This window comes from Pleurodeles waltl, chromosome 12 (assembly GCF_031143425.1).
Source record: "Pleurodeles waltl isolate 20211129_DDA chromosome 12, aPleWal1.hap1.20221129, whole genome shotgun sequence".
NCBI lineage: Eukaryota > Metazoa > Chordata > Amphibia > Caudata > Salamandridae > Pleurodeles > Pleurodeles waltl.
The window spans coordinates 708,153,777-708,173,420 of record NC_090451.1 but is presented as its reverse complement, the minus strand read 5'-3'; the positions used below and the strand labels follow the sequence as shown (position 1 = coordinate 708,173,420).

At 41.3% G+C, this 19,644-nt stretch overlaps 1 protein-coding gene across 1 annotated transcript in view; it reads right to left on the bottom strand.

The window, feature by feature from the left end:
• Positions 1–595: 595 nt before the first annotated feature.
• Positions 596–19,644, bottom strand: part of PSMB6 (proteasome 20S subunit beta 6) — a 34,817-nt gene continuing 15,768 nt past the window's right edge. Inside the window, exons 3-6 of the mRNA XM_069215716.1 lie at positions 15,938–16,069; positions 10,163–10,292; positions 6,535–6,679; positions 596–867 (exon numbers count right to left, since the gene is read on the bottom strand). Coding sequence (XP_069071817.1) covers positions 740–867; positions 6,535–6,679; positions 10,163–10,292; positions 15,938–16,069 — 535 coding nt within the window. The 3' untranslated portion in view covers positions 596–739. The remainder of the gene's footprint in view (positions 868–6,534; positions 6,680–10,162; positions 10,293–15,937; positions 16,070–19,644) is intronic.

Here is a 19,644-nt window from a genome sequence, read left to right as displayed (position 1 = left end):
TTAGCACTCTGGCAATCACTGCCGAACTCCGAGTGAAGGAGAAAAGCCGACATTTCAAAATCACATACAGACACAAAAGAAAACAAGCAGCAACGACGTGGGGGCGATGGCACAGGGAAATTAAGTGAACTGAAAGGAGCAACGGGCGTGCTTTGCAAACAAAGAATGCTGAACTCTGGATCAATGAGGAAAGCCGACATTTCGGAACTACCTGGAGACACAAAAGAAAACAAGCAGCAACAAGGTGGGGTGCCGCACAGGGATAGTAAGTGAAGTACAAGCAGCGACAGGCGTGCTTTGCGAACACAGAAAAAGTAGCTCTGAAACAAAGGGAATAATTAGAACTGGTAGAGTTAGACTGCTCTTGATCGCTGCTCTCGGGAAGAGATAAAAGTTGCTAGTAGCATAACAAATGCATGCGATAAAGAAATTGAAATACAGAATAGGGGAGTGACAATGACTGGCAAATACAAGCTTATGGGCAGGCTTGAAGCCCATATACTAAATACAGCATGTCTCGCGACAGCGCATGCGCGCTGCCTAGACTCGACCGAAAAAAGTGGCATAGAATATAGTTGCTCTGAAACACCATAGATACAGTTCTTACTGTTAAGTGTATTTATTTTAACACATCAAAGTAACAAAATAAGGAACTCAAAAGATGGATGCAGATTTGTCCAGCTGCACCACCACGACAGTGAACATGGAACAAATTTGAATAGCTATCGGAGACTGTCTCTCAATCAACATTGAAGCGAGGCAACTCATTGCCAAGGATGACTTTACGCTCGACTCCCGCTTCTGTAATCGCAGCTAAACGAATCACACCACCACTGGAGCCATCTCGTTCCATTGCCAAAGCAACAGCTGCAAGGAAAATCAGACAAAACAGGTTTAATAGAAACTCTGCACAAGCCCATATTTCATTTCTAGTATCGGCTGATAAAAAAATAAAAAAAATCTCCATGTAATCAGTGAAGGTATAATAAACCATGTAGGGTAACTTCAACACTCACAACAATTCACGTAGTACTGGGAATCAAATTTATTACTTCAGAGCATGCCACTAAACCTTCACAGGTAACTACACCAGAGGGACTTCAAAGGATTTATGTTGATATATATATATATATATACACACACATACACACACGAGGAAGGATTTATTGAAACACACAAAAATCTGATTGCAAATTTAATGTATTTTGTGTGGAGTGAAAATGAAACTGGACTATGTATTTAAAGCATACAGTTGTTCTACTAAAGAGAAATGATGCTAGTGCGGACATAAACTACCACCATTGCAATGGACCAAATGCAGAATAGATCACGGACTAAATAAAAGACAAATGTCACAACAACAACATGTAGGATGACGACAACTGAGCGACACAGCTTCACAGTTAAAAGGCACAAATCTTGAAATTATTCGAACTATAAAAAAATAAAAATAAAATTAAAAAAAGCTAGTTGGCAAGTAATATTAAAAACGCAAGGCTGTATGAAAAGAAGACTTAACACCTGGGCTTTGTCGAGGCAAAATGATTTGGTCAATGTGAGGTAGAACATTCTAGTAAAAACGATGTGGAAGCCTTGTAATCGTCATAACCAGACACATGAATCTGAAGCATTAAAGTGAATGGGCATGCACAAAATTAACAAGAGCTTATATTGGCTAATGAAGTATATAGAGGGACAGTGTCACACAGCAGGTTAAAATGATTCACAAAATCTCTGAGGCTACAGGATATAGTAACAGATCTGACAAAGAGAGAAGAGGAATGAAGAGGCTCGCTGCAGGCTGGTAGGCGAACATGCGAGACACAATGGTCTTTTGCTGAATGGGTCAAGCTCTTTATATGTGACCTCAATAGAGCACACCAATGCACACAAAGTTCCCTAATATGCAGAAGTAATGTAAGTAGCACAATCTGAACCAACCACTCTTCAGGTGCAGGCTCCCATTCCAGGGTTTGTATTTGGCATTCAATGACGAGTCACATCAGAAACTTAATTAGTTGTCTTCTGATAGTTTCAGTACAAACTAGGAGCCCTGCAATGCCTCCACTAAACCAGTCCTCATTATATAAACAGGAGCCTGATACATGCAAGACCAGCTGGCTCACTCTTTGGAATTACACTCACAGGCATGATCCCATTACATAGGATTTATGTCACTATTCACTGGAATGAAAAACAACTGTAATGTTAAGGCATGACTATACAAGGAACTCTTTAAGATTTGTTCAGTTAGTTATAATATGGTAATTTCTTTGTTGTATTGATAAAAAAAACACTAAGGATAAAAAGAAAAAAATGGAAGAAAAATCAGGCATGTTAAAACAAGAAAAAGAAAGAAAAAAAACATTACATTTACTAATCATATACAATTAACTATCAACAGCCGACGGTTTATGCTCAGCCACCGACAAGACGGTCAACCAGTTCTCGATGAAAGGACATAAAACACCTTTAAAGTCTGATAGTTTTAGAGCTAAAAAGAAATGTAGCAGCACCTATTGCCCAACATCTAGTTTCCCTACGCATCAGGCTTAGCAGGTTTTTTTCCTAACACCAAGTTTGGCCAGGGAAACACAAACGACCTGTTCAATTGATTAAAAAAAAGGCACTACAGAGCCAACACAGGCTACTCCTGTTCACATGCTCCTACCAAGAGCCATAAACTAAAAGATTGAGATTTAGGTATGATTGGTGGAACTGGAGTCAAAACTTCGATCTAACCAATATTTATATTCCTGTTTCTTTTATATTACAGCTTTTTTTTAAAAACTGCTTGTGTGTTAACAATGGCATATGACAATAACATCAAGAGAAGGTTACTCGTGTTTTCCAGCTATGAAGGTAATGGTGCTTTTAACGGGCAAGTCATTATCTCGATTTGACTGGAAGCGTTCAGTTTAAAATAATGATCTTGGAGTGGTATTATCAGCTCTCACAAAACTACAAAAGTAGGAGCTGTATTTCAACTAAGGGCACCGAGGAGGTCAATCCTAATTCCAAACGCAGACCTTAGCATAAGGAACAGGCTGACTGCCTGCCTGCACAAACACTACATCAAGGGTTGCGAGTTTCTTCGGAGGGAAAGCGATGAGTCCACAGTCACACTGGAAATAATTTCCAAAGCCATATTTATGTGAAAATCTCTTCAAGGAGGTGAATTTCACCTACCTAAATACGGATACCTTGTTACATGGTCTATATCTGTATAATAAGTCTTCCATAAAAAAATACAATGAAGTATTTGACAACCGAAAGACATGATCTTAAGTTTTGAAACATTAATTATGAAGCACTTTAGTTTGCTGTATTCTTCACGTCTTCTTGGTCGGCATATGCTAGGCTATTTACTCTTACTCTACCTGGTTTCAGTACTAAGCCATCTGCATGATCAACTAGTTTAGGGAGAAGCACTACAGAAATTGACAGAAGTCACCCACCCATGTTTCAAACTGTTTGCCATGCTTATCATAGGCAAGAGTCCCCTCCCATTACATAACTTTACTTGCACCAAGGCGCCTGTGTGCAATTCTATCAAGAAATGCAATAATGTATTGTCAATTTACAATGATTGCAATTTGCACCATAGCTTGTTTCCCGTCTACTTTGTTTAAAGCTGAGCAGTAATCAACACAGCAGACTAACAGCTTGTTAGTTGTTGAACGGGTACAGGTAACAATATGTTTAATGCCATAATATTATCTATAAAGAAATAGTTGGTAGAAAAAAAAAAGCTTTGAGTGAATTTCTACAAATCCTTTCTTTAGGTCTATTCAGAAAGTATTCCTAGCAGATATTTAGCAAGGAAATTGACGAATTCTATTAATGCAATTAGACTATACTTTTTAGGATCCACCATCGTAACATGCTTATGGAGCAGTTGTAGGGTGTTCCCTTTCCAAAAAGGGGGAATAACCGCAAAGCTCTATTTATTAGTAAAACAATGCTTAAAATGCTACACAAGCAAACTGAACACTGTTCGGTTCCAGAGCAAGTGACAACTTACTTGATTTTAGTAAGGACAGCACCTTGCTTTCAGAAATGTTATGTTGGATAACAAGTTGGCGGAGTCAAGCTAATTGTAGGATTAGTAGAGTACATGTTTAGTAAGAAAGATTTCCAAGCTTGAAACGGGATTAACACAAAGTTTAAGTCCTATGCCTATTAAGAGCCAACAGAGCCTTGAGTCTTTTGTGCTATCGAATAAGTGCACTTAGATGCCATCTTATTTCTATTCTGTTATGTTATGTGCTTGTGGTCTATAATCTTATTGCTTTATGGTCAGATATCACAATAAAGATACTCCTAACTTTAGACAAGACTTCCTTTGCTGCCCTTTTGCATCCACGATCAACATGTCAAAATTGCTTTGTCACATACTTCATGAAACTGATTTATAGTTTTTTTTTGTAACTGGTTACGCATTTAAATAAAAAAAAAAATTTTTAAAAGACTTAACAGTTCTTCCAAGGTGGACAGGTATGCTGAAAAGATTTGAATCAATAATTTGCTCTTGTAGGGCAGTCATAAGCTCACAAGAGTGCAGATGTCCCAAGGCTGCATAAGCCCACATTTATACATACGGTTTGAGTATTATATTTGCTTTCTGTGCAGGAAATAAGTCCTAATTTGAAACAGTGAGCGAAACTCAGACATGTAAGAAGGTATAGTCCAAATTCCTGCTGCCAGAAATAAGGTGATTGGGGCAATAATGACCATTTAGGCAACAGACTTTCTGCTTATGTAGGGTCGAAGAAATCACTTTGTGGCAGATTGATGATTGGAACTAAATAGTAGGGGCATATTTTAGTAATAATCTGGTGAATCCAATGTTTTAGAATTAGGGTAATGTTTAGGTAAATTAATAAAAAGTGAAGTTATTCTGCTTCCAGGACTCTTGTAGGCAGATTACAGAACAAGAAATTAGAAACTGCATTAAATTATCTTTACCCGATTTTAGTTGCGGGCTACACGAGCATGGTTCCAAAAGCAAAATTTAAACCAAACTTCTATATCAGTTGTTCCCAACCTTTTGACTTCTGCGGACCACCACTTTAACATTACTGTAACCCGAGGGCCCCCACTGACTCATTAGAATTAGGCGACCCCCCCCCCCCCCCAGAGTCAGTATTGAAAGCTGGGGACCTAATCTGTTCATATTTTTGTGATTTTCTAGGCAGTCGCAGACCCCCGGAGAAGGCTTTGCGGACCCCCAGGAGTCCCCAGACCACAGATCAGGAACCACTGTTCTAGATAGTCCAAGTGCAGTATGACTGTGTCGGAAGTCTTAAATAATCCTTAAGTGAAAGGAGCTGGTGAGAAGTTGCCCATCCGAGATTCATAGATAGTGCAGTTAATTATATGCACTGAGCAAGCTATGATCACAGTAACGACGGCATTGACTTCTTTTTTTTATAACTCCTGGTCCCTTAAAGTTATAACTAGGACCATTGTGGCTTGAAAAAAACATGGTGTACTGTTTCATGGTGCGAGATGAAGTCGATCTTGTCATCTTAAAATAATAGGCTAATTAGATTTAGGGGCTCATTTCACAACAATTGCCAGGGCATAAATAGTCTGATAGTTTCTCTCAGATTTCATCTTCCCAGGTATAGCAGTTACAACAGTATATTAGAGTGAAAATATCATTTTGGTTATGTTTTCAAATGACAATGTGAAAAGTGCAACAACAACAAAAATATACATTTAGTGGAAGGTACACTGATTACAATTCAAAAAATCTACAAAACAGTGAAATGTGGCAGTAGTCTGATCTTCACTTACAGACCACATAAACACACAAGCACTGGCAATGCCAATAGGTCCGGCTTTAAGAGAATGTTTATGGTAATGTGAAGCATCACAAGTAAATAGCATGGAAATGGTTATGTTTTTGTGTGGAAGCAAAGAACTGTAGAATAATATTTGGGTAAAAGGCTAAGTGACTGTCGCATTGGCCATTTGTGCTGCTGCTATAGAAACCACCATACCTTACCTATGGCATTCTATAGGCATTACAATGTCATGTGTGCGCCCCTGAAAGTTGATGCTCAGGCAGCTAGATTAACAAAATGATCACAGCTGTGTGGAGGTCAGGCAGTTTTTTGTGGAAGCACAAATTCAGCCAATCAGAACAAGCACTCCCAGCTTCCAAGATGTGGGCAGAGCCAAGCTCCTCTCATGGTGATTTTCACTTAATTGCCTGGCAACCGGCGTACTGTCAAACCTGACCATAAAAATAGAGGATCTCATGATCCACAAATCGGCAGGCAACGTGCTTGCCCATACACCTGATGTTTATGACTGGTTTCTATGAAGGTGGTGGCTGGGGAATGTGGTCATTGTAATTAATCTCACTTAGAGTCAGACTCCAGAAAATGTACCTTCGATCAATTTACAGCCCCATCAAAAAAGCCCTCATGAACAGTGAGCAGAATAGGTCTGATGTCTGCAAACACCAGAAATCACTTCTGAACATAGCCTCAATGCAAGGAACAGTTGAGAATGAGAACTCACCATTGGCAGTGAAAGTCAAGCACTCTTCTTTTGTCATTCCAGCCTTGTAAGAGGAGTCCACAAAACCATAGATGTAGGAACTGCCGGAGCCACCAATGGAAAAGGGTTGACGCACCATCATTCCACCCATGGGAACACTATAAACCTGTTAGTAGAAAAGACAGCACGTTCACGTTTGGAGCAACAGATGCTTAAGGCAGTACCCGCACAAGATCAGCTTCAGTTCAGACATGGAACCCCTACATTGAGAGGTTTGTGGCTGTTGGTCTGGTCTAAATGAAACAGGCAGCACACTGCATGGATGCAAGGATAGATGGGTTTCTACATTTTAAACATTCAAACTCACTCAAAGCACTGCCGATAAAAGGGAGAAGTGCTTCCCTCCATCTCTGTACTCCGAAGCATGCACATACTGAACTCCTGGCTAACCCAGGACACTTTCCAGGACAACCTCGAGTTTGGACAGTTTCTCTCCCTGCGGATAAAGCCCACAGTAGAGCCAACCAACCTTGTCAACTTATGCCATATAAACTGCCTTCCATTTGTTGTGAAAAATAACTGAGAATGCAGCAATCACCCAGCTACAGAAGCACAAAATCAAGATTAATCTACTTCAAGACTCTCAATCAGGTTTAGAATATACTGCAGTACTGAAACAGCCATGGCCCAAGTAGTCAGTAACACCCTCTCTTCCTCAACAACAAAAATTAATATCTCCTGGTCCTGGACTTCCCGCAGTAGCTTTCAACATCGTCAACCATTCAGCATTGGTCCACACGATGGAAATGTGTATGGGTGCTTCGGGAAAAGCACTATAATGTTTCACATCCTACCCAGACACACAAACTAGTTCACATGAGAACTAACCCATCTTCCAACCCCCCCCAATCACCAGCAGCGCCTCCAGGGATCCACCTGGTCATCCATCATGGCCATCCTTTATATGGAACAGCTGAAAGCCACCCATGAAGAAAAACAGAAGCAATGAGTATATTGATGATGCTCAACTCCATCTCAAAATCTCCTCAACCAGTGACAGAGAATCAAACCCTGCCTAACATGCGCACACACCTGGTTGTCAAACTATCCGATTAAAATCCCACAAAGACCAAATTCCTCCACCTTACGAACAACGCAAAACAAGCTCTAATTCACTTGTGACCCTCCAACTTAAATCTAACAGACTTCACACCCCAATTGACAGAACAGGTCAGATAGCAGATTCAACTTTGACCAGAACCTCTTTTAGAAAACACTGCCAAGAAGACTAAAACAGACTGATTCCAGCTCCATCAAAAAAAAAAAAAAAAAAAAAAGGGAAGGTCAAAACTTTTTCCCCCCCAGGCGATGATTTTAAAATGACATTTCAAGTCCCAGTCTTCTGAATTGTAGACAGGACCAATGCCCTACCCAAAGGAATCCCAGTGGCTGCCCTCGCTCCCAGAAAGGCTTCCTTCACGTGACAGCATAACTTATCAAGGGGTGGACAAAAATAAAAAAATATTGCCTGCACGCTAAAGATCTACACTAGCTTCCATCAACAAAGCCATATCACCTTCCTGGTCAGCTGCATCACTTAAAAGGTCCTGTAATCCACGACCCCTGTATGTAGTTAAGACACTAACAATATCTGGAAGTCATCACAAGACACACAGCACCAACATCGCCCCAATAGAAACTAAACACTTAAGGAAGGAAAAACCAAGCATTCTCAGGCTACACTTCGACATTATGGAACATAGCTTCCAATATCAGAAAAGCAGTAACCCTCGGAAAAAAACTGAACACTCACCTCTTTAAGAAGCACTTCAAGTAAACTTGATTTTCACTTATTTAACTAGCACTACTTCCATCATCAAAACATTCCCTATTGTATGCAAAATGGGGTTTGTACTATGTACAGTGCTCAACTGCTAGCCAGCTAGGTTTGTGCTATGGAAATATCATTACATTATTCCATGATTAGGGTGAAATGTGTAATTGAACAGAACATTGTTTGCAGCCAGGATGCATATATTGAGAGTGCAGAAAATAACAGCCAAATCTATAATGGAATAAGAATTATGCAGAAGAGGAGATAACGTAGCAATATTGTAATGAGAAGTGTTGATTTTACAGGGATTCAACAATAAAAGAACATGGGTTTCTCTCTCTGACTTCAGTTGATCAGGGATGTGGAATTCCTGTGTCACGAAACCCAGGGCATACTGCTAGAGGGTCAAGGACAACCCTTTGTAGTCATTATTTTGTCCAATGGATAAGTGGCCCACCTGCCTTAAGCACAGAAACTTTGGCTGCCAGTTTACATGGATCAGAGAAGACAGATGGTCTGCAACCAAGACAAGTCTTGTTTGCAAATGTAAAATGTGCCCAGACTGGTACATATGGTTTATTAGTGCAAAACCTTTACTGTTAGGGTCATAAATTTGGGGAAATGCAGTGAACTGTGACAAAAGCTTGCATTACTGACAGTGGTTCCAGTATAAAAATGTGAACGTGTTCCCTGAATAATTTAAGGCTATTAAGAATGCTCCCAGACTGCTCCATTTGAATGTAAATATATGCAGAAGCCTGAAAACAAGACTGGTTTGCTTAAAAAAACAACAAAAAAAACAACAACAAAAACAACAACAAAAACTGTTCACAAAAAAAAAAAAAAAAAGTGTTTTGTCAAATTACTGTGCAACTTTGCGCAGTTAGGTAAAACGCATTTGATGCATGTTAATATTTTAAAAAAATATTAAATTATTATCAATGGAGATTTGACTGAAGACTTCTGGGAGTAACATGAAAAGGAAATCAGGGACCCAATTTTTAAAGAACTTCACCCAGGTGCACGTGCAAGTGTATGCCCTTGCACTTGTGCAGATTTACAACTTTTCAACAATTTACAAGTGTTTATAAATGTGGGCTAGGAAACCATACTGTCGTGAGATCAGTTTTCACACAGATATATGCAGATCCATATGCTCAAGGGAAGATCTGATGAGCAATTGCCAATTCATTTTCCCTACACCCACTTCTGTCCACATCCTGAAAAAAGTTTTACTCCTGTCGTGATGAGCAATACATTTCCAACGTTTTTCCATGTACGAAGACTGGACAAAAGTTGGTGAATACATTTAATCCTGTACGTTTTTAGGAGTGCACAGACTTGTAGGTCCTTCCGGCCCTTGAATTACTGCTTCCTGGTTACTCCCTGCCCTTGTGTAAATTTGCAGAAAGTTCGTGAAATAACAGGCTTACTAGAGTTCAAAACCCTTACATAATTTGAGTCCTGGTATACCCGGGAAGTCTTTTATTAGAACTCTGATAAAGTGAGAAAGCTACCAAAATTGGTTACTTCGATGCATAGCACCAAAAGGTACACGTGGATTTTTTTTTAATAGGAAACAGATTTCTGAAACATCCTGTGCATGGACAATTATATATCTAGAGCAAACTGTGTTCTTAAAGGGTTATCATTCATGCATTTTTTTTATGGAACATACGGAAGCAATCCTGCAATACTTTATTGCACTGCTAGTCGGTGCCTCAAAATAAAAATAAAAACTCTTCCAAATTGGATTCGAAACCCAGCATTCAAAACCAAGCATCAGATTGCACAGAGTTGTTTGTCTGCTCTTACCTGGCCTCCTTTCCTGGTGTCCCAGCCGGCGACAATAATTCCCGCCATGAGATCCTCTCGGTACCTGTAGCACATCTCCTTAAATAGGTTGGCAGCAGTGTGCACCAGAGGAGGTTCATCAAGCTCAATGCTGAAAGGCAATGTAGAACAGGACAGTAATTATTATCAGATGAAGACAAACGCCCACAGGCCCTTCCTAGAGGGACATCAACTTTTGACTAACACAGCTGTATGTAAATTTTGAACTTGGGTTATGGGTTTTACAGTACTTGACTTACAGGCATGTAACATGTAAACGGCTGAGCAACAAGTACAGTGTTCTTGTTAATATTTGTTAGTAAAAAATTCGAAATTCTGACTTATCGCAGTTATGAAATAAGAATTAGTATTTATGGTACACAGAACGGTCTGACCACAGCACTGAAAGAACTTTCCTATATTATCCAATATCAGTCACCAACCTGCAGGATCAAAAAAAGTCTGGCTCCCGGAGATCTGAGTAGTGTCTCATTAACCAGGTTACTATGCGGCTTCATGGCAGGTATGGAAAGAGCAAACACCACGTGGAAAGGGCAGCTTAAATAAACACAGGCAGACCATAGATCACCCTAGATCCAGAATAGTCTTCTATCAAAAGGCATTCTGTAGTCGTCATAGCCGCAGCAAGCCTTGGCAAAATCCGTGCCAATCTCCTTGTTTGATAAACTCTTGTTTTGTAAACTGGCTTTCAGAAAAACACTGGGTACTGGCAAACTACTTTGCTAACTGTTTTCAAATGTGTCCAGAGGGACTCATGACCCCAATATGACACAATCTGCCAGCCTACTGTCACATGGACACAGCAAGTATGTGTCATGGAATTGTAACAGAAGTCTTCCTGGTCAACTTGTGTGCTTTGGAAGGTCCTAATGTCTGAAAGCTGAATGATTGTTTTAGAGGTTCCTACTTTTATCGCAGAGCATCATTAGGTATTAAATGATGCAATTACAAAACAAAGAACGGGGTCCAACATCCCTGCCTGCATCCGGTCACTGAAATCCCTATTTTCAGAGAGAAGACCTGAGCTCTTCACAATTTGTTTTCCCAGTGTCAAGCAGGGAAATATAATAATGTTTGAGGTTGTTTTTTTTTTTCCTCAGCTGAGAAGGTGCTAGATACTTTTATTTTTTTGTACTTCTCAGTCACCAGCTATTAAAGGATGTCTTGATCTTCTGATTAACATCACTACCAGACATACACATTACAAATTAAGCAGAATAAGCAAATGTTCTGTATGAAATGGCATAAAGAGTTAGTCAATCCAGAGTTGTCCTTTGTCTGCTCTTTGGTACACCTCATTTGTCTGAGAAAAGAACTAAATTTTCAGAGTGGGCTCAAAGCAACAAAAAGGTAGAGCAAAGCGTGGACAATCTTTGGGTAGCATTATCTTGGTTTATGATTTCATAACCTTGGGAGGGCCAACTTTGTCCTGCACTTTGTTGAGGATGCAGAGGTCAGAGCACTCCGCGGCTGGATTGGAATCAGCTGTGGAGCTGGGAGTACAATTAGATACCACAGAACCACGGATCAGAAGGAGACTTGGTAGCGATATAGATTTCTGGCAGGCATAGGACAACGCCAAGACCAACCTCCATGAAGAAATGAAAGCCATCACCAAATGGATAAAGAACAGCTGCCTGAAACTGAATTCCGACAAGACTGAGGTCCTCATCTTTGGGTCCACCCCATCCTCATGGGACAACTTCTGGTTGCCTGCCACACTGGGAACCGCACTAACACGCACGCAACCTGGGATTCATCCTGGACTCATCGCTATCTATGACCCAGCAAGTCAACGTCATCTCCTCCCGCTGCTGCTTCAATACCCTCTGCAAGCTTCAGAACATCTACAAATGGATCCCCACGGGAACCAGAAGAACAGTCACCCAAGCCCTCGTAAGTAGCAAACTGGACTACGCCTCATCCTGGACATCCCCTGCCAGATCACAGCCCATCTGAGACCTACATATGCTCCCCGTCAACAAGAGAATCACCCTCAAACTGCTCACCCACGCTCACAAGGCACTGCACAACACCGGACAAGAATACCTCAACAGACGGCTCTCCTACACCCCGACAGCTTCGCTCCGCCGACCTTGCCCTAGCCACCATCCCACGCATACACAGAACGACCGCCAGTGGCATTTCGTCCTCGCACCTCTCCGCAAAGACGTTGAACACTTTCCCCACCCACCTGCACCAGACCAAGTACCTCCCTACCTTCAGGAGACATCTCATGACATTGCTGTTCGAGCAGTAGCAGACTCCCCGCACTCTCCTTCCTCCCTCCCTCCCCCCCCCCCGCCACAGCTCCTTGAGACCCTCACAGGTGAGTAGAGCGCTTTACAAATTCCCTGATTGATAGGTAAACAGTAAAAGTAATTCCTAAGTAACAGGACCACGGAATAGGAATGGCTTGAGGGCAGTTGATGAGGTCATTGTTTTTAGCGGTGTCAGGACAGAAATCAATTGCCATGGGCTCAGCACTTCCATGTTGTCATGTAATCTGTTGAGGCCAAAAAATGTTAAAGTTGCCTAGGAAGCCGAAGGTGGAACAGGACACTTTCAACTGAATCCCTAGGTTAGTGTAGGTCACACAAAGGCAGGGAAACAACGTAATAAACTGATGGTCAATGTATGTACAATAAAGATGATGAATGGATAACAGTCTACAAACCAGCTTCCAGAGTGTAGTAAAAATGGACGCAGAGGATGAGAATATGGAAGGACGCTGAAGTCTGGAGAAACCATATTTGCAATCACCTACAGAGGTCAGTGAACCTTGTTTCTGTGAGAGGGACTATGCTAGTGTCAGTGAAGAGGCTGTTAACTTCAACAGTGCTTTGCTGCAAGTAGAGGGACATGAGATTTTTTATCAGCCCGAGAAAAGGAATTTAAGGGGTGGGGATAGCGACTGAGTATGGAGTAGTGGACATGAATGGAACCGGCATGCTCTCCGCAGCTCACCTCAAATGTTAAAGGGGCGAGTCAGTGCAGAGGAAAAAAAAGGCAATTCTCTTGTACCAGTCCTGCATCAGTAACAATGAGCATTCTCGAACGTTGCTTTACTTGATGCTGTGGTTTTGCGACATTACAATAGTCACTGGATGCCCCTTTAAATGGTAGAGCCGAACTTTATCAAAACAATTCCTCATGGAAGTGCTTTAGCCTTGTTTCAGAGGCATAACATACCATTCCCATTATCATCACCACATGCACCATTGACCAAGCGTCACAACTGAATGAGTAGCTTCAGGAACACAAGAATCAGCAATTAAGATGACACTCCCTCACGTGCCCATAAGATCTCCTGTGTTAATGGTAACAATTGATGCACTCCAATTTGTAAGCCTTCCAATGAGGGAGGAGAGCCTCCAGCAATTACACTTGAAACTATCCCAAGTTACTGTGTGAAAAACAATGCCTCATAATTAATGTCTGCAGGAAACTGTGTTATTGGTTGAGGGGGGAAAACCACACAGTTCTCTTTTTCTAATTGTCTGCAGGAATACACAAACCCCCAACATCAGATCATTTAACATGTGACTTTATAAATACACTGCACCCTGCCCCCTGGGCTGTCCAGGACATATCCTAGGGGTGGCAAACATTAAAAATGAAGGTCTGGGCCTGGCAAAAGGTTTATTTTGCCAAGTTGAATTGGCAGTTTAAAAATGCACTACAGGCTGCAATGGCAACTCTGAGACATGGTTTAAAGGACTACTTCAGTGGGTGGCATGAGTGCTTAAGACCCACTAGTAGCATTGAATTTACAGACCCTGGCTACATGTAATGCCATTTACCAGGGACTTACAAGGAAATTTAAGGTGCCAATTAAGTGTAGCCCATCTTTACCATGCTTAAAGGTGCGAGCACAAGCACCTTACCACTGGTTTGCATTAAAAAGGGCAGAAAGTACGAATGCCAAAACAACAACTTATTCAGCAGCATAAGGCAAAAATCCAAGGGAGACTATGCAAGAAGGGCAAGTGCAACAATGTCAAGTTAAAACCTTCGGCCAGGCTGAAGGGGAAAGTTCCCAGTGCTAGCAAGCTAGCTGGAAATCTTGCCTTGTGCGCACGTTTCACCAAGGACAACAAGAGGATTACTTTCTGGAGTCTCAGACACTTACGTTCATCCATTTTTCTCCGAAACAAGTCAAGCACCTGGCAGATAACGCACAAAAACATAACCTTACATATATGCATTCATAATCACAGGGTGCTTGACTTCCGAGGAAATGGATACTTTTAATTCATACACAAATGAGACTTTGGTTGACTCTACAAAATTCAACTACTGAATGGTTCAAGCCAGCAAAAAAGCAATTCTTGTGGAACGGACCAAAAGGAGTGAGTTTTCACTACTAAATTTTTCTAGAAATCAAATTCAGTATGAAACCATTTCCACGATCTTCTAACCTTGAATAGGCAAGTTAAAACCACTCCACGTCATACCACTTCCTGAATATTGCTGTAGAGTGGAGGTGCCTTCAGTGGTAAATAAGCCCCCTTGTCACTGTTATATTTTATGTGCAGACGAAAAGACATGACAACAGGCCTAATAAAGAGGTCTGAATTATTTCCGGTAAAAGGTGATATTCTTTGCTTTCTTAACAGAAGCGCTCATATAAGCCAGAGACACTCTGATCTTTAGCACGCTTAAAGTAGAAGACCACAAAAACCAGGTAAGAACAGATTGAGGCAAGACAGAGGGTAGGGATGAAAACTACATTTAAACAAGATGAATACCGTAATGTAGTTTTGTGTTTTGAATAGCCCCATGGCCATTAAACATTTTCATGGTTAACATGAATGGCACATTTGTTTGTATTCTGGAGGGTACGGTGTCTTTTGCTTTCTTATATGAAACATCATTTGTTGGCTCTCAAAGTACGAGTCTATCTGTCCACAAGTTTTATGCAAAACTGGAAACCATGATTAGCAAGATTTCATGTTCTATTCAAACAGGCTCATGGGAGAATAGAAGACTAAACAATTTTTCGTCAAACATAGGAGGGTAGATGGACTATGTGAAGCTTGGTGTATCACATTTTTGCAATACTGCATTGAAAGGCTAAGATTTTTGGGCCCCTTGACACTTATGATTGCATCTGCAAAGTGTTATGCTGAAATGAAAATTACTTAACACCGTACCTCAATCCAAACCACAGAACTGCTCAACCACAGAAGTGAACATTAGAAAGAGTAATTGTAGGCACCAGAACGTTTGGCAGATTAACTGCAAAGACCATTTCACATTGAATCTAAACATGCAATGAACTGTACCAGTTTCAGTGCCCTGAAGCTGCCAAGTTAGCGCTTTGTTACTTGCATGCAACATCACTGCATTTTAACAAATTAAACAAACTGCGTACGAAATAATCAGCGGATGGACAGAGAGGCTTTATTTTGTTCCCATTTTATCCAGAATACGTAACTTTAAAATCCCGGTGCTGAACGTTTGTCTGATTAAAATACACTCACAGAACATAAAGTGGTTAAAATAACAGACACAGCTAGTGCTCATTAGGAGACATTAACATCAGTTAATAAAACCAAACAAGAAATAAATCACAAATAAATCAAATGCTGACATAACCATACTGTGCAGTTCAGAGGCTTACAAACTGGATACTGGAAAAAGACAACTATATCACTCACTGATGTCAGTGTTAACACACGGGGTGCTTGGATGAACTGGAAGTGGACTAGAGTGTACCTCCTGAAGTCTCACCTGTGGAATCCAAGCTGGTAGGTGACCGCATCAGCAATGGCTTGTGTGTCTGCCGCAGAGCCCGAGCGACAGCAGAAGATGCGCTCATGAATCGGAGTCAGTTTGTCCGTCACTCTGTTTGCAATGTAAGCCCTGGAATAAAGCAGAGTGAAGGCTCAGGGTAGGGTGCATACCTGTCAAGAGACTCAGCTTACATCTTTGGAGGACAGAGGCAACGGTTACAATAACACAAATCAAGGTTTTTAAAAGAACGATGCAGGGCACACATTGAGCTACAGGAGTTCACATACACAGGGCACTGAACTGATGCAATCTAACATGGTGAAATAAAGATAATACACATGTTTCTTTAAAAAAAAAAAACTACATTATGCACCTTCAATAAATCGCAACCATTTGCTATTCACTTGGAAAGAAGCAAATTAAATTTTTTTTGGCCAGAGCACCATGTACTCGGCACAGCACCTTGTACCAGCAACAATAACACAAGTAAACTCAGTAAATTGTTGTAATAAAAGGGGTTCCCTTATGTATTTCCAAAAGCCCAGTAATGCTGTGAAACTGGTTCTGCATTTTAGGTTTGCCCTGCATTCCCACTAACAGACATCTGACAACAGACCAGAGAACAATACAGTACATGTCTTATTTAGCAAGAGTGTGCAGCGTACAAATAAACACAAACGTTTTGGGAGTATTATAAAGCCTGAGGGCTGTCTTGATATAACTGCTGGTTTGTCAACAGTTCCTACGAATCAAATGTGAATTTACATGAACAGTGAAACACATTTTCATAAATAGGTCATTAGTTCCACCCTATTAAATTACATTTAAATATTCGATTCCTGCTGCAGAGGTAAACCTTTCGTCGTTTCATTAAATGGGGATATTCATGACATCCTGGCAAACGTGTCCCCTCTTCCAAACAATAGAAAAGGTGAACCGCAGCGTTGCAACCCGCTCGTTAGCGCTAGACCACAAGTCAGACATTACTCTTCCGTCACCCTCAAAAATGGATCTAGGAAGTTTCCTTCTGCAGCACATCAATAGCACACATTGCCTAACAATAGGGACCTTTGGATGCAGCACATCCTAGTAATGGCGCGAGCGCTGAAAGAGCTCATTTACCCGTAGAAACCACAGGTTGTTCACATACCTCGGTGACAAACACCTTGAGATTAAAAACCCTCTACTGGGACTGCACACATCTGACAGTTCAAATCAGCCATGATACTCAGGACCTTCTGAGGTAGCATTAGGAACACCAAAACCTGGCGAGCATCACTATTCATATGCACAATGGACTTATGTAACTCGAAGACTGAAGCACAATAGACAAGGCAAACTTACCACCCGCCCTGCCTGCTGCGTTCCAGCCCTGTTTCAGAAGTAAGGCCCTCCTGATGCAACTGATCAAAGGTTACACAACAGTAAGCATGTGCCACTACTCTAGCTTACAAGTAGGCACAGCTTGACTGGAGTACATCTAGCTCAGGATCATACATCAATGTCTGGATAACAATGTGACCCCATAACCCCTAAATGTGTTATCGGGAGTGCCGGGGCTGCTTTTGTGCAGACTGCAATACCATTAGCAAACAGAGACAAACGTAACACGATAATGACAGATTTGCTTCGATTATAAATACTACTGAAGCAATGTAGCAGGCAAGAATATATATATATATATATATTTTAATAATAAGACATAAGGTGCAATAACAAAATACTGGCATAATGCACAAGTGACCACTGAGAAGTTTCACGTGGAATCAATTCATGTTACATTATGGCACCTCTCAGAGGCAGCTGCTTTAAACTTAAAGTTCTGGGGTGAATGGAGGGACGACGTAACATGAAGTGTCCGTGCAGTGTGTCTACGGAACTTTTTTCAAAATTGTAAATTTTTTATCTGAATGATCCAGGCTTTGTAAGAGTAAGTAATGAGGAATGCAGTGGTGCTGGTCTCAACATTGGCTGAGCATTCCTGAACAAGATTTGGACTTTCTAAGCACTTTTGCTAGGCGTGGACTGAAACAAAAGTAACTTACAAGATTGTCTCACGGACAATGAGGAGTCCTAGTCAGTGCTGCTAGTCCAGAGTCTGACTGCTGCCAGTATCAGCTCTCTGTGCAGACACCAATCCAGCAAGCTTTTCTTGTTGTAAGAGTAGAAGACTCATGTTCAGCTAACTACATTGGGCGCCCTCCGTTTTCCTGCAGGCCTGTAGGAGAATAGCTCCTCAATACAGCCAGTCATTTAAAGTGATCATTACAGGCGGGTGGAGCTGCCTAGCTGATGACCTGATGGCCATGGAGAGGGATGGTGGCTTCACCAGCTGGGGTGATGATGTGGAGCCTGTACTGCCTCGTTTTCTTCAACACCATCAACTCTCTCACACCTGCATGGTGATTTGTACCAGACCGATCCACTGCAAGCTTTCTGGCTCTGCTCAGTGACCAAAAAAGCTGCGTAATGTTGCTCTGAGCCGACTTGGACCTTACCTGGTAGCACTGTCACAGATTAAGAGCTTTCTAATTAGCCAAAAGCACCCAAGGACACTTGCTTGACCATATGAGTCACAAGCTAGATCCGGAGGGCACCCTCGATCCCATGCCGGGTTGTGCGCTCAGGGTTGGCTTTGCTTTGGAGCACATTCTGATCAGATTAATCAGACTTATGCTCCGTGCAGACTAGCACCACCACAGCGATGGTCTGCTTCCCAAGCTTAACCAGGTTCCCCAATTAAAGAAACCTCACTTAATGCCCTTCTCTGGGGTAACTCTTGGAAAACAATTGCTCTTCTTTCCTGAATACATGTAGAGGTACGTGCCCACCCTTGCTGTGATTCTTGGACACAGTTCTGATGCTGGTCTTACTCCAGGCTATTATCTAAATTGTGATTTTTGTTACAGTGCTTTCACGGTTGATGATCTAACACAAGTCAACCGACATCTTGGCACCAAGGTCCCTACGACACTATTAAGGCTATGTTTACGTGACAAAAGTGTGCAAAAATTTACATTCCTGGTTGGCACAAATCAGCTGAGAGGTCACCTGGGCACAAATGACTTGAGGGCCCAGTCTACAAAGGAAAACAGTTTTAAGACAATAATTCAAGAAAGAAACACATGCCTCGTCACACCTTCGCAAAATCGATGACTGATAAAGATCATTATCTGCATAAGGCGAAAACCAAAACAGATCCCACGGCAACAAGGCTGGCAGAGTAGTCACACAAATGGGAAGAGTTAGGTTGGTCATGGGAAAATCATGAGAAGCAACACAGGGAAAAGTCTGAATAAATCTATAACACAAAATCCCCCCTGTTGCAATAATGTGCAGATTTCTGGAATCAATATCGAAGTAAATAAAAAATTGGAAGGCATCGTCAGGCTTACACGCATCTGGTGCCCAAGAATATCTTTGATCATACTTGCATGACTGTCTCTACATTGTAAACATGGAAAATAAAGAAATCAAATGTAGTCAATAATGTCCACTTTTCCAAGGTGAAGAAAGGTAAGCAGCCGACAGTCAAGAAACCACACACATTTGATTCAAAGTGGACAAGTTCATCGTCTAACAAGATGTAGTGGCTGCAACCACGGTTAAAATGAGGGACTTCAAAGATGTCCAATTGTTCCAGAGGAAATAAATCATTCTACATTTGAAAGGTTTCCCATTCCATCTCTTTCCTGCACGATGAC